Raw genomic sequence first — 16,347 nt, 5'->3', positions numbered from 1 at the left:
AGATAAGCATCCAGACCAAGTTTGATGATAATTGAGGCAAAAATGCGACCGCTAGAGTGTTAACAACAAAATGTGAACGGACGACGGACGACGGACGGACGACGGACAATCATCGATCTTAAAATCTAACCCTGAGCTTGCTCAGGTGAGCTAAAAAGCAATTCCCATCAGCTTCATTACATGTACTTGCTTTCTAACCAGTTTTCTATTTTGTTAACAGTGAACTAACAGTGACCCTAAGTGGTCCAAAAGAAATCTTAACCGGGGTCTCCACATTAACTTGCAACATACCCAAAAGGAAGTAGACTAAACTTTTTTTTAAAAACGCTTCTTTACATAGATAGATGTAATTTATCTCTCCTTTAAAATACAAACTGTACAAAGTCTTATCAAAACAAAAGCAATGATGTTGAATATTTATTGTTCTCAATAAAGTCAATTTTCGCAAAGTAAAGACAAGTTTTGTCCTACATAAATGAAAGAAATACCAATCCCCAAACATTCTGCGACGTAAAAGTCTGTAGCTAAAGTATGACGTACACGTTTCGTATATAAAAACACGTAATTAGAACGAAGCACTTCTAAAACATTTCTAATAACAAAGAAATGAAAAATACGATGATCAAATGGTGCGAATTATTATACACAGGCAAATTATAGAAGAATTAACATGTTGACGTCATATAAAATCCTTTCAACACTAACTAAGCAATAAAAGCAAATTGCAAAACAGCCTTATCTAGTAAATATTGATGATTTCTAGCAGAAATGTCCACGGGCTAATTAAGCTCGGCAGTTAACCAAGCTTTAATAGTATCATAGTGTGTATCCATCAACTCAATGTTGCCTTCAACGAAATCTATTACACCAAGGAACTCGCCTTTAAAACCTCCCACATTAGTATTTCTATCTATGAAACTTTTCACCTGTAAAAAATAAGGCAAATAAATTACACAGACTTAAGAATACATCTACATGTAGACTAAATTTAGCTTAAAATTAAAATCAAAAATGTTTATCACTCCTCTTAAATAACTGACTTGTAGATAATTATAATATTAAAAATAACTAAAATGGTATTAACAACAAAAATATTATTCACTTTTTATTTTTTTTTATTTAAACATATTTTATTGCTCCTTTTATACACATTTATAACAATATATTGTAATAATATTTATACAAAAGTGACCCACGAGTTCTTACAACATCAACACACGATTCTTCCCTGTTATTGGTGTTGTTATTATTATCATCATAATAATTATCATCATTACAATTATCATCATTAATATAATGAAAAAAGTATTCGATAGTAGTGATAGAATAAGAAAACCTCGGTGCGTAAGTACATAACATACTATTCTTTGATACAATTGCCATTTATATATAGACTTTGTTGACTGTTCGAGCCACTTGACTTGCCCACACATTATCACATTCAATGATACAGTTTTTAAGTTATAATAATCTTATTAACTTTGGTTTATACAGTAACAGTATTTGATATATACTTACAAGATTGACTTCAGAACGTGAATTGAAAGGTCGTGCAGCAGCAAAGATTATACCACTTATTAGATTGATATTATCACCATACCTGTAATTTCAGTTTATACATAATTTGAGCCGTGTCACGACAAAACCAACATAGTGCGTTTGCGACCAGCATGGATCCAGACCAGCCTGCGCATCCGCGCAGTCTGATCAGGATCCATGCTGTTCGCTATCAGTTTCTCTACTTGTAATAGGATTTATAAGCGAACAGCATGGATCCTGATCAGACTGCGCGGATGCGCAGGCTGGTCTGGATCCATGCTGGTCGCAAACCCATTATGTTGGTTTTTCCGTGACGCGGCTCATTTAATTTTAATTTCGAGTGTATTGGAAACTATGAGCTTATGGAAACACTCTCGAATCTGGAACCAACCAGTACCAATCAATTACAAGACCGACGGTCACACCAACACATTATTAGAACTGTTATACTGTTCGTAATCATCTACAGGTACGAAGATTACATACCTTATATTATATACATGTATATTTCCATAAAAATTACACACAAAGCACAAATTTAGACATTCAGCAGATGGTTACAGAAATGAACGTGGTTAAATTGACTCTGGATTCAAGTGAATCGTACGCTCCACACAACATAACTCGGTTAGCCACGGACAATACCAGAAACATCATGATGTTACTGAAAACGATGTTAACAGAAAATAAAACAAGCGGAATCACTGTTCCCTGTCTTGCAAGCCTGTACTTTGTATTGCGATTACAAGCACTTGTTAATTCCGATCACTGTACCTTTCTAGTGAGCCTTTATATTTTAGCGAAGCAGATTTGTTTCATTATACACTGCGATATTTGATTTGAGCAATGTACACAGATTGATGATAAGACCATATAACAGATGAAAAGCACTGAAAGACCTTGTACATTTGTATGGATTCTAAGCATTAGCTTAATTAATTCATCCAAGTACATTGTAATATAGAAGTTATAGAAACGCCTTGCCTAGGCTGCAAGTCAAACAGAAGGAACAGTCTTTTACATATATTATTATGAAACTGAAGCTTTATAAAATATCCTACATCTGATACTTAATTTCCATCTTTATTTGATATAAATCATAAATTTACACATGTTTAAATTATGGTAAAAATATATAGTTATTATAAGTCTATTTTTTTTTCTCAAAAAAAAAAGCATTACAAAAACACAGTGAAACATATACATTTGCATAAATACTCACTGTTTTAGAATGGTGTCCCAGTTTTCTTCTAGAATATGCCATGCTAACAGACGACCGACAGGCGAGTCTGATAAATCAATCATTACAGAGACTTTTTCCGTTTTCGAGAAAATATCTGTATGAAACAACATTTCTGCAAGTCTGCAAACCAAAAACAGATCAAAATTTATAACTTATCCATGCTAACATACATTTATCTATTATAGGAACATTTATTGCAGAAGAACACATTTGACATTTGGTTGGCACTAAGCAAACGGTAAAAATATTATTTTCAATGAGAAGACATCACGCTAGTATATTGTATTGAAGCAAAACGGATCTGATCTTTAACATGAAAGTAGCACTAACATTTGATATTTGGTATTTACACAAACATTTTGAATCAAATACTGATGTATGAGTTTAACATATCCAGAAATAAATTCAGAAACGACAGAAAGGTTTAACAATAAGTTAATATCAACAAGATGGTCTATCTGAAAGAAAGACAAGCTAAAGATAACAACATACCTCATTATGAGCCAAGGTTTTTGTGTACACGTCAATGCATGTAACAAGAAGTTTGTTTCACTCGTTGATTCACTAGCAAAATACCGAGACAGAACATGATTCCACGCTTCCTCGTCGCCATGTTCTACCCCTGTACAATAAACTGTCTCCTTGAGGTCGGGATCTACACTGAAATAGAAAATATATTGTACTATGATTTGAGCCGCGTCACGACAAAACCAACATAGTGCGTTTGCGACCAGCATGGATCCAGACCAGCCTGCGCATCCGCGCAGTCTGATCAGGATCCACGATGTTCGCTTACAAACCCTATAACAAGTACAGAAGCCGATAGCGAACAGCATGGATCCAGATCAGACTGCGCGGATGCGCAAGCTGGTATGGATCCATGCTGGTCGCAAACCAACTATGTTGGTTTTGTCATGGCACGGCTCATTTGATTTCGTAGTAAATCCAATATTCATTTTTGTACCTCTTTTCAAGACCACATCTTGCTTTGGTAGTGTTATATCTGTACATTTTTAAATTCTATCTTTAGTGCAAGTCGGTATAACTCCTATTCTGTCATCCTGATTTCTATCTTTATTTCTTTTTATCAATTTACCAATTATTCTAAGAACAATTTTTGTCAAGAGACCGAAGTAACAACATCAAGTAATTAAGTGGTTATCATATTTTAATGAACATAATTTTCTGGAGTAACGGTCGTAAATATACATAAATTACCTGACAAGTACACATACACTTCATTTCCCTTTATGGTGACCATAACAAAGACATTATAGGAAGAAAGTATAGAACCCCCTGATGAGAAAGAATATTTACCTCAAGTTGTCATCTTGCATCCACGCTGTAAATACGTCCATAGCATCGTCAATACAGGCTTTTAAACCAATCTTACAGGCAATCTTGGAAACCATTGAGTACTGAAGCCTTTAATATAAAACAATTCTTAACACCAGTATGTAACAATTATGTGTTTGTCATCTTATAGGATTCTACACAATGTTAGACCAAGAAACATTTCCGTTATCAATTCTTAAAATTAGCTGTACCACACGCAAACGGTTTAAATGATTGTCAATGAGACAACAAGCATGTGATTTTAATTCCGACCCAAATATACTGAAAAAAAAACAACTTCCCCTGTGTTTAAGTGGAGATATAGTGTATTTAAAAAATCAAAATGTTAAATGAGCTACGTATATAAATGTAGTTAGCTAATTCTTAAGTTAGTTATTCCAGTTTTCTTCCAACAAGATTCTATCATAATTATATTTGAATGCTTTAAATTTTCTAAATAGCATACAAAAATAAGGCCTGTTATGTGTCAATGGACCGTATATATATACGAAAATAAAAGAAGCAAAACTCTCTAAAATGCGTCCAATGGTAACTGAAGTTTATACAACATGAGATTTATTTTTGTACCTTTGAAGTTCGTTATATGTCTAACAGATCTATCAGGCCATGTAGACCCGGGCCTACAAGTTGGTCAAGAAATTGACAGTTTTTAAAATTTAAAATCTTGAAAGTGGGTTCAAACCGCATGGTCGAATCAAGTGTGTTTGAGGCTTATGCATAATTTACCGTCCTCAGTAAAGTTTGCATCTAATCAAATTCATAGATCTAGTTTAAAATCATTGTTTTGATACTTTTCCTTGAAAATACTTTGGAACGCGCATTTTGCTCTTTTTAATCCGATTTTGTTTTTGGCGTCTGGGTCTAAGCCCCTAGACCCATTTTTATGGGCCTACAAGTTGGAAAATGCTGGCTACGCCCCTAGCCTGTACGGTATAATGAATATATATTACTGCCGGTTGAAAAAGAAAACACAGTAGCCGTTTAAATAAAAATAAATCACCTGTTATAATGATCGACGGCATCAGCAGCGTGGAAATATGTTTTCTCTAACCTCTCCCTCATAAATCTCTGTAATATATATATACATATATATAATTCTTACACTGATAGCAAGTGTTCCTTATACAAAATACTTAGATCTACAGTGTTTAATTACATACGACTGGACAACTCAGTATGCCCACGGGATAAGAATATGGGAACGTCATAAATGACGTATAATTTGACATCAAAGAACCAAATGATCTTACTTCAACACCAGAAGTCATTCATTCATTCATTCATTCATGCATATTACAATAGGAAAAAGATAACTATAAGTTTTTCTTGTGAAATCATCTCTCAACTCAGTATACATTCATACTAACTATCAATCACATGCAGTTTTAAATCATAGCTTTCTACATAACATGAACGTGGTAATTTAATGGTTACTTTAATAGAAATAATATAACTATTTATGACAATAAATAAACAATAATTGTACGAACTTTTATTCCCTGAAAAACAACACGACGAAGTTAACTATCAATGGATCATGCAACAACCTCTAACTAATGACTTAACTTCTAGTTATAACACGACCAAAGCTTAATTTGATGTTATTGATACGGTCATTTAAGCTTCAAATTTGTAATCAGTCTAATAGAATAAGACGTGTTAGAGCGTTAAAAATTATCATTTAATGAAAAATATGTCATTCACATTTCATAAACATTGTACGAGATATTATAGGAACATGCTTCCTGATTAAAGCGAGTTACAACTACTTGTAACTTACATACTAACTTCTGCCGTCCACAAACAAGCTAAATCAATATGAGCCTGCAAAACTTAAAATTGTACCATATTGAACGGACTTTAACTTATTTCTTTCATAGTGGAATTACTCAAAAAGAACTCAACGGTGATATTACAGTACCAAGAAGAGAAAAATCATAAATTTTGATTGAATAAGAATTATCTCACAAATTGTATTATTTACCTCAAAATGACCATATATGGCTGTTAGTTGTAACAATGACCTCATATATTCAAGCTCCCGTAACGCAGACTTCCAAACTACAAAATCATACTCTACGTCCAGATAGTCTAATGTCTTCAATGCTATCTGCATGTCGAGAAGTCCGGCCCTACAACATATTATTGTGATTATTTGTCTTATACTACCATTTGTATTAGCATCTCTTTGCAAAGCGTTAATGCAGAAGAATGTAGAAAAATATAAAAACTATATAATTTGTACCGAATAATACCTAAATTTACTCTTATTGAAAGAACCGTTTAATTAATGACCTACCTTGATAAATGAAATCATGTTCTTTACATGGATCATGCTCATTAGATAGATAGGTAGTTGTATATTATGATTTAATCAAGCAGAAATTTGTAATATAAGCTGATTAGATCGATCCAAAAGGAGTCTGTCAATGAAAACAGGTAAAAATATAATAAGACAATGTAATAGATAATACTAGTTTATACCTACCTTGCTAGATTCCAGGCATCGTTAATAATTTGGGCTCTATTGATCGGGTGTATAACAGTATGGTCGGTACGTAGTTGTCTTAGCAACGCATTCCAATTATCATCATCATAGTTTACACGATAAAACCCGTATTGTTGTATGTTGCCAATGATCCAGTCTACGTTCTCTAATTTCTTATCAGTCACTTTAAATAAAACAATATGTAATAAGACATCAACTCATTCGGAGAAAGGAACCCTAAAATACAAACAAGCAAACAAACAAACAGCAACACCAACTTAAAAAACAAATATATTTTATGTTCTTGGTAAATGTAACAACCATATTTTAATACATTTCTGGAACAGACAGGTTTGTTTTTTGTTGTTGTTGGTTTATATTTTTTTGTTTGTTTTACAATAGAGCAATGACAAAAACAAAATAAGAAAATCACAGATTAGGTTTTATCGAGTCTGTTCACAAGGTATAATTAACAGCGAAACAACTTCATGCCACCTCTCCCCACTCTAAGCTCCATCTTAAAACCGACTTTCATGTTATTCAATAATCAACACTAAAAGTATTGTAATCAATGATCCAAGAAAGTCTAGAAAAATTTAACAACTCAAAGATGGAGCATATGCTGCCAAACATATCAACGATCTATTTATCACCATTAAAATTGAACCAATTGAACCATGTGATGTTTTAACAGAAATCATTCCCGATTCCAATCTTATCAATTTAGCCTCGTTTCAATTTCCAGAGTCCAAAAGTCCATATCAAATGCATATCGTACCCTTAATAGCCCGTTCTCATTGCCAGGCTCCAAAATATCTAAATCAAATGCATATCGTACTCAACATAGCCTCGTTTTTAGTTTCGGAGACCAAACTATCTATTTTAAATGCATATCGTACTCCATCTAGGCTAATTTTATTTTTACGGTTATATCAATTCCTTATTTTCGTAGAAGTAACAAAGTTCTGACAAAGTGTCAATCAATTTGAAATAAAAAGGACATTACACATTGCTGAACACAATATTGATTCTATTGGACGTCAAAAAAAAGATGATCTATCACAATAAAAAAGAAAAAATTCTCAAGATTGAAATCTATGACATAAAAGATTTTAGAAAAGTATTGCTAACACATATTATTCCGTATATTGGTATCTTATTTAATGAAAGACATTTGTATACAATGCAACGGTAAGTGAATTTTCGTCATTGTTAAATTGTGCTCCATAATTTATCAAAGTGCTGTTGTATTTTACTTCAATAATAGTAATTTCAAAACATTTAATTAAGAAGATTGAAAATTACATGAGACATATTACATTATCATTATATTCGAGAATGCACCAAACCGACACTGCGAGTTTTATTATTTGAGTTACAAGATGTTATGTTTCCAGAGATTCAAACTTTTTAGAATTTATCTCAGTAATTGTTACGTATTCGACATTACATTCCACACAATTGTCACGGTTCAGAACTGTTCACTAATTAGGGGCGGCCGAAAAGTTCAGTCGGTAGAGCCGCGGTACGGTATTCCAAGGGTTCCTGACACAATAAAACTGCCCGAGGGTCCCGGGTTCGTGCCACCATAAAACAATGTGATATCAAGTTATGTTTTAAATTATTTAGATATGTTGTTGTTGTTCAAATCCCTATTTTACATTGAAACAATCTTTTGTTACCCTACAAATATACATGTTTACTATCACATGGAAGAAGAATCGTCATAAGAAACTGTAAAAAATGACTACTCCTAGACAAAAAATCACGGCATTTCATTCCGTGACAATATAGATTGACACATCGACAAATAAAAAAAAAATATTTCGAATACAATGTCAACAAGTTCATTTTTTTTTAAAGATATCTGATACAAACAATAACCTTACAGAAAATATTTTACAGACTGTATTCTCGAGATAACACGCGAGATCACGACTCTCTTGTTATTTGGAAGTATCTAATTCAAGATTTTAATGAACGTCAAATATGACTCAACTAATACCAGGGAAAATTTGTGAAAATAAAAAACGATAAAAATTATGTTCCAGCCTGAGGACATCTATTTGATGGATTCGTGAATTCATCAAAATATGAAGAATAAAACATCATTCAGAAACTGTGAAACATCAATAATTGTTTCCAAGGAAGTGTGTTAAGAATTTGAGGCATTCAGAGTAAAATAGAAAATACCGTGAGCGGTTTTGTTTGAGATCCATGTAATATCGGCGAATGTTTTGTCAAAGTTGTTTTCAACGTCTGTCGTATACACAAACGGAATTTTCCAGATGCTGAAAGAAATAAGCAATTAAATTACGAGACAACATAGCTAATTAGTGGTTGAATTTAAAATCATTTTTGATGTGGAAGGCTCCTTCTGTAACTGCTGAACTGTCGTTCGTGATGTATGTAACATAACACTGGTGCTGATTTTAAGTTTTCATGTAGGTGTTCATTTTTTATGATTAAAATAAATGTGTTGACGAATATTAGTAACAATAATAATTGATAACAGTTTAGCCAATTAGTATTAGTATTATTAATAAGTATTATAAATGCTATTCCATTTTTACTTGTTTGAGTAAACTGTTAAAATCAATAAAATAGAAAAATAAGCGGAAAATATTAAGCATAAAAGTTTCCTTTCTTGAAGAAAGAGTTTAAGTAAAACACACGCACACATGCGACCGCGTTACTCTTTGCTCCTCTGTTTCTAGAAACGCCGATTGAGTTAGCTGAATTGTGGAACTGTTTACACGTGCTATATTGACCACTGGATAGTTTGCTTCAAGTACCCATGTGTCCATAACAGCTTTCACGTCGGTATAAGTGTGCTTGTCTATAACCGCTTGCTGGATTATAGAAACAGACATTTCTATAAATGAGCCGCGTCACGACAAAACCAACATAGTGCGTTTGCGACCAGCATGGATCCAGACCAGCCTGCGCATCCGCGCAGTCTGATCAGGATCCATGTTGTTCGCTTACCAACCCTTTTGCAAATAGAGAAACTGATAGCGAACAGCATGGATCCTGATCAGACTGAGCGGATGCGCAGGCTGGTCTGGATCCATGCTGGTCGCAAACGCACTATGTTGGTTTTGTCGTGACGTGGCTCAAATATAGTACGAGCAGGTATATTCCCTTATAACAATGCTTTACCATTATAAATATGATACACTTTATCTGTTGTTATTTTCACGTAATTTGATAAGATCAATGATTACAACAGGGGTTAATACACCTTGGTTCAATGTCTTATAAGAATACAAGTGGGTAGTTACAGTGTGAACGTTTTTATGTTCTAGAATTTCAGTTATATATTTTACATTGTCGTTACCTTTAGCTTCTATTATAGAGAATATCCAATAAAATCACATTTCAGTCCTGGTTAAACAAGATAAAAACATAACGTGTACAAATATTCCCCTAGAATACATTTCATTTTGTTATTTCTATGATTCTATCATACATGTTGTTCTGTTTATCCGAAAAATGTTTTTACACGAACTACAAAATAGCACTTTAATAGTTATTTGTGAAAATGATATGTGACATTTTAACTGTTATATTATAATGCAAAATCATTTCAACGCTATATCGATGTTGTATTAGACCTTCAATTCAAATACTTAATTAGAATTTATCAGCATACAAATAACATTGTCTTAAGCTAACTAACTATGAAATACCAATTGATAACTAGTTCCTGATATTTCAAATTATTTGAGTTTAAGTACAAACCTCAGACAGGGAGGACCAAAGATCATTGTGAGTTGCTGTCTTATAGCTGAACTTTCTAAGGTACCGCTAGAAATAATAAATACAACATTGAATTATGTCTTGTAGCTGAACTTCGTAAGTACTGCTAGAACATATAACATTGAATAACGTCTAATAAAGCTGAAATATCTATGGTACCACTGCAAAAATAAATATAACATTAAATAACACCTAATAAGTGAACTTTCTAAAGTATATCTAGAAAATATAAATATAACATTGAATAACGTCTTATGGCTGAACTACTGCAGGGACCACTGTAAAAATGCAACAAAAACATTATGAAATATATCCTCAATTATTTACAGAGGTAAACTGATTTTTTCAATTATTTCATAATTTTATTTATTTACGGATTTTAAAGTAGATATTTTTTGTCGAATAAATTACAGTTGCAATATCTTCGATGCATTTATTATTAAATTGTCTTGAATGTTAGATAAAAATTGTTTCTTTAATAAAAGAATCAAATCCTGATTTTATCAGATGAGTGTATGAATCTATAAATGAGAACTAAACCTAATAATGCACACAATGTGCAATTTTCATTCATTATTTTTTTACATATTTGGACAAAATTGTTATAAGTTAAATCTTACAGTCAGTCCTTTCCTGAACGTGTCTTCACCGAGGAAAAAGTTCATCATCCGTATCACGGAACCACCCTGAAACAAAAGAACTAAAATGTCATATCACTTTAAATCTTGAATACGTTCATTTTTCTCCTAAGTAACTTACAATATTTAATACATGGCAAAATACTTGTGATAAGTATAAAAAACAATCTTGCACTTATATTTGATGCAAAAAATAAGATTATTTCAACATTAAACGAAACACAGATTTAGTATAGCTGTGTAGGGTCTTGCTTACACAGAAATTGAAGCCAACAGTCACCTTTTAAATAGCTCTACTTTAAAATGATTTACCAACACCGCTGTTTGCTGAAGGTAAACAATTCCTCAAAATTCCCCAGAAAACATTATTATGAATAGAAAACAACATTCAATGAAAAGTTTTAAAAGAAATTTATCATTTACAATGTTTCAAGGTGAAACATTTTGCAAAAGTCTTGACCTTTACAGAAATAATATCAAAGAATCAGTGTTCTGTAGAATAGATAAGATTCTACAATAGTTTCATTTTTGGAAGAAAACAACATTGACTACGTGTACTTAAATGTATGAAACTATGTACAAACAAAGGCTTTGGCCAAAATCATTAATTAAACAAATGTTATATAATTAATGAGCGTGTTTGGACAATTCCAGTAATAAAATCATCCTGACAACGACGTCGACATGTTCTACAAACGACAGACTTAGTTAACGTCTGAACAATAAGAAAGACAATCTTTTTACAATAATCACCTTTGCATACGATATAAGATCAAATATTCTGTTTATTTCATCAGGATTATCGACATGTACATAAACTGGGTGACTCGTAAACGTGTCATCGTCCATCTGCATAACATTATGAACGCCGCGCGGCTCAACAATCAATTTGTTTACCTGTAAAAATACAAGACATAATTTAATTTTGAAAGATGAATAACCCATTGGTAAAGTTCTACATCATATAAATCTGAAGATCTGTCTAATTTCTTATCGGACATTTACTTCAATATATTATGTAGTCTATATTTTAGTGTTTTTTTTTTGCAATTGGATCAACTTATCTAGCACTCGAATCACCTTGTAGTTGGCTTCCATTTATTCAACGAAAAGTTGTTAGACTCATACGCAAGTTGTTATAAAAGTACCGACTGTTAAAATCTGGTGGTTCTAATGTTAGTGATAAGTAATGTATGAAAGTACAACTGACATATATAAAGACACAGATTCAGTGTTCAGTCTGGACAATAAGAAAGCATAAAAAGCTACAAAACCAACAATAAAATTTTTCAAGCGATTGACCCTTATCACGCTGTATATCTTAAATGTATTTGTTCGCAATTCAATCTGGACAAAACTATTCTTCATTTCTGGAAAAAGTAAAAAAAAAAGTTCATGATCTGGGTCTGCACTAAGATGAATTAGGTCTGCATAAGTGTGGTCACATGGATAGAATCTTCTGTTGCCAGCAGGGTAAGGGTTAAATAATAAACAAAATGCGGACATTGAACTAGTAATAACTAGTCCTAACCGGAAATCACGTATTCATGATCAAAACAATATATACAAAAATAAAAAATAATCAGCGTAAACACACAGTAGCAAAACACTTAAGGTGAGTTTCATCTTCACCGATTTCTACTCCAATGATAGCAGAAAGGTCATTTAAACTAAGTAAATAGCTATCTGTAACCTTTTCACAATTGATACTTTTCGGAACTCGGTAAATGTGGTTATTCCAAGCTAATCCCCAAGTACAAACTTTTACCGTTATAGCTTCACGGTGCACTACAGGTCACAATAGATTAAAGTAACCTGTTACGCTCACGTTTGAAGATATCACTGTAAAAGTTTGTTTGTAACCCCGGAAAAGCTGGAAGTACCCTACTTTTCTAATTTAATAGTATTTCTATAAGAGTAAACATGTAATGGTATAACATTGTTTTTTTTACGGCGATACAATAAGCTCAGCCCAGAATAGATGTTATCCGGCATTCCGCAAATGTAGGTTTTCTCATCTAATCAATGGCTACAAACAGATTCTTAACCGTTAAAGGTGTCCGATGCACTTTCGTTCACAATAGAGTTGTAACTGTTACGTGTGTATGTTTGTTTGTACCATTTGACTAGATGAAATCATCCCAGTTTTGCCGAGTTTCGGAGCATCTCTTTTAAGAAATATATTTGGTCTTCCCAGCTATGATAAAAACCCCAAAACAGGAAAACAACTACATCTACCGAGTTACGGGTTACAGCGATTAGAGGGGTATATTGCCATTTAATTATTCTTTCTTTGTTTAACTTCGTAAAAAATATATAAATAATGCACATGTACATGTGATAACGGGATACAACATAGACAAAAGAATACCATGTTCCAACTTGGTAACACACGATCAACTGCTAAGAACATCATGTATGTTGCGAAACCTGAAAAAGATCAGATGTAAGAACGTAATTCGGATAAATTATTGTCCACTCTATAATCAATATGCCTAAATAGAACATGTTAACACTACGCAATCTGAAAGAATAATTCTTATAAAGATTGATTTTTCAGTAGTGGGATGGACAAGTGCACAGAACAATCATTTCCGGAGACTCTCAACAACGAAATAGTCTTCCATCAGAAGATTTTTCTTAAAATTCTAATGTACAAATAGGTGAAAATCCTGTACTGATATCTTAAAAGTTAAGAAGCTGAATTATTAAAGATCGTTTACCTCTAGAGGGTTAACTGTTTGTCACTCTTTATTGACAGTTAAGAATAGACATTCTTTAAGCAGAACATAAAGTGTTCTTATTCTATATTCTAGTAGGTATATCTCTTATAATTCACCATCAGAATGACCATACTGGCAATTCTATGATTTAATGTTATACAATTGAAATGTCTTATATGTTGTTTTGTATGTATGCGACTTTAAGTATAGGTAAAAGTTTATTAGTACGTATTTACAAAATTAAATTGGCCAGGTGCTGTGTTTTTTGGTGTTTTAAATTATTTTAATAAACAGTCGATTTACTAGACTGATTAACAGTTTGCCGATTTCCTAAAGTAAATGTGTTACGATTTATTTGAAATACTGCAATCCTGTTGGAAAAAATAATTTAAAACACTAATAAAGATTATATATACATGTATATAAGTATAAAAATATTCAGACAGCCTTTATTTCCGATTACTTGTACTCATTAACACAAACTTGGCTAATACCAGTAATAAGCAAACGGTTGGACATATACCGTACAATTAATTATTTGTCTTTTTTCTGCATCAACGCCCTAACTATACGACGAAACCTTTTTAAAATTCTCTCACTTATCGCCAACAGGTTTTTGTCATAGTGGAAATAACTGATAATGAGTGCTCATTAGTACATTTAACATAACTGTTAAATAAGTGCGAGATTCTACAGTACCATGCTTTTGTATGAACTATTCCGCATTTCAACTAGACCACAGATCTTTGATTTTTCTAAAGGAATGGTCAGAAGAAGTTGTCTAGGTTTAGAAATACTAATTAACTCCACTTTCGTATCTCAATATCTAATGCTATTTTTCACTATATGAAAATGTGTTATTTCTATCTACATTATACAAAAGAACTATTTTTTTCCTCTTTGGGCCTATGATATAGCTTTTCGCTAATTAAATATTGTAAGATTGTGTGGGAACTGTGGCCTCCGATACCTTTGTATAGGACTCACCGTGAAGTCGGGGGTACTCCTGTCCCCCGACCGCCATTGGGAAGTCGAGGGACAGGAGTGCACCTGGCACGGCCTGGGGCGCGTTTCATCGCAGGAAGACCTTATTGGAGCTTCCATGCCCCAGGTCGTGCTCTGATTGAATTCAGGTCCACGATAGAGTAGACGGAGACCCCAGTTCCCGCCGATCAGAAAGTTTTTCTAGATCATATTCAAATTCACTCTGCATAACTAAAAACTTGAATATTATCTAACACTTTAACTAAAGGGAAGTAAATGCAACAACATCTACGTGCAAAGCCTTTTTTGTTATCACCCCCATCTACCATTCGCATCTCTATACCATACCTTTTGTTATTGTTAAAAATTAGACTTCTCCATTTATACCCTAAAAATGATTCGCATGTTTACTTAAATTTTTGTAGTATATTCATTTACGTTAAAAATATTGATTGTCGTTACGACTATTGAGCAGAAATCGTCAATTTAATACTACACATTGTTGAAATAGAAAGTATACATGTGGTGTGTGTGTGTGTGTGTGCGTGCGTGTGTGCGTGTGACGAGAAAAATGAAACAATACCTTTGAATGTAATACTAGCTTTCTTTATTATTTAATATGTTTTAGTAATATATATATACACAACAGTTTTGGCTCTCCACGTACTTGAAAACTGGAAGCACAATTCAATTATATTTTTCGCTAGTATGTTAATTAACTGCTATTTGAGCCTCATTATACTTTATTCATGTTTATTACTCCATTATGTCATGTTTGTACATGGAATGAGAGAATTAAATGTTTTTTGACTTTTGACTTTGACTTTGAACTTATTCCGAGTGAACATAAAAAGGGTCACAATATAGTAAAATATTGGTGATTTTATCATGTTATATATAATATTTGTACATAATTTTAATATGGAATGGAACCATTTACACATTTTCTCGCTTTTAATTTGAGTATAAAGTGAAAATGTGTCACAATTTAAAGATGTAACTAGGCAACAGCTGGCATGCCATTGCAATCGGTAACATTATCCTATTTAAACACATAAATGTTTCAATTTTATTTCTTACCAACATAAACATTACAAATTTAAACTAACCCTAACACCACGTCATTCCGTTGAGTAACATAACGGTTATTTAAAGAACATAACAATATAAAGTGTACTGATTATAAAATAAAGTAAGAGAATATCAGGATTGTCACATACATTGATAAACTTAATACATCATCAACTTTTCAAAACACATTCTTTGATTATAAGCGACAGCATTTTACTTTTTTTGGGGGTATGTGATAATTATGTAAATGCACGTATTCCGTCTGAAGAGAATTGCCTTGCTTCAGTTGTTATTAATGCTGTGTTAACATAATGTTCTTTTTGTTTTTTATCATGTAAAAAATGTTTGTTTGTATGTATATATGTTATGCTCTTCAACTGTTGGATGAAATAAAAGAATATATTCTATATATTGCCTTTATAAGTTTTTAGCCGCTTGAATTGGGCTACTTTTGAAAAAAACAAATTGCCCTTACAATCTAACCAAACTATAACACAGACACTTTGCTTATTTACAGATGGTCGATATATTCTCCTTCGTACC

At 32.6% G+C, this 16,347-nt stretch overlaps 1 protein-coding gene across 2 annotated transcripts in view; it reads right to left on the bottom strand.

Moving 5' to 3' along the window:
- Positions 1-404: 404 nt before the first annotated feature.
- Positions 405-16,347, bottom strand: part of LOC132755792 (aminopeptidase Ey-like) — a 34,214-nt gene continuing 18,271 nt past the window's right edge. For both annotated transcript variants that reach the window (XM_060746711.1, XM_060746712.1), the window contains 14 exons: positions 13,398-13,456; positions 11,780-11,923; positions 11,009-11,074; positions 10,371-10,436; positions 9,306-9,478; positions 8,820-8,917; positions 6,627-6,810; positions 6,123-6,270; positions 5,139-5,206; positions 4,100-4,207; positions 3,275-3,442; positions 2,762-2,902; positions 1,519-1,600; positions 405-926 (listed from right to left, as the gene is read on the bottom strand). In XM_060746711.1, the coding sequence (XP_060602694.1) occupies positions 780-926; positions 1,519-1,600; positions 2,762-2,902; positions 3,275-3,442; positions 4,100-4,207; positions 5,139-5,206; positions 6,123-6,270; positions 6,627-6,810; positions 8,820-8,917; positions 9,306-9,478; positions 10,371-10,436; positions 11,009-11,074; positions 11,780-11,923; positions 13,398-13,456 (1,652 nt within the window). In that variant the 3' untranslated portion in view covers positions 405-779. The remainder of the gene's footprint in view (positions 927-1,518; positions 1,601-2,761; positions 2,903-3,274; positions 3,443-4,099; positions 4,208-5,138; positions 5,207-6,122; positions 6,271-6,626; positions 6,811-8,819; positions 8,918-9,305; positions 9,479-10,370; positions 10,437-11,008; positions 11,075-11,779; positions 11,924-13,397; positions 13,457-16,347) is intronic.

The sequence above is a fragment of the Ruditapes philippinarum genome, unplaced genomic scaffold (assembly GCF_026571515.1).
Source record: "Ruditapes philippinarum isolate M1 unplaced genomic scaffold, ASM2657151v2 ctg3045_1_1_1_1, whole genome shotgun sequence".
Lineage (NCBI taxonomy): Eukaryota > Metazoa > Mollusca > Bivalvia > Venerida > Veneridae > Ruditapes > Ruditapes philippinarum.
The sequence above is the reverse complement of the archived record's forward strand: the minus strand, read 5'-3'. Positions and strand labels throughout refer to the sequence as shown.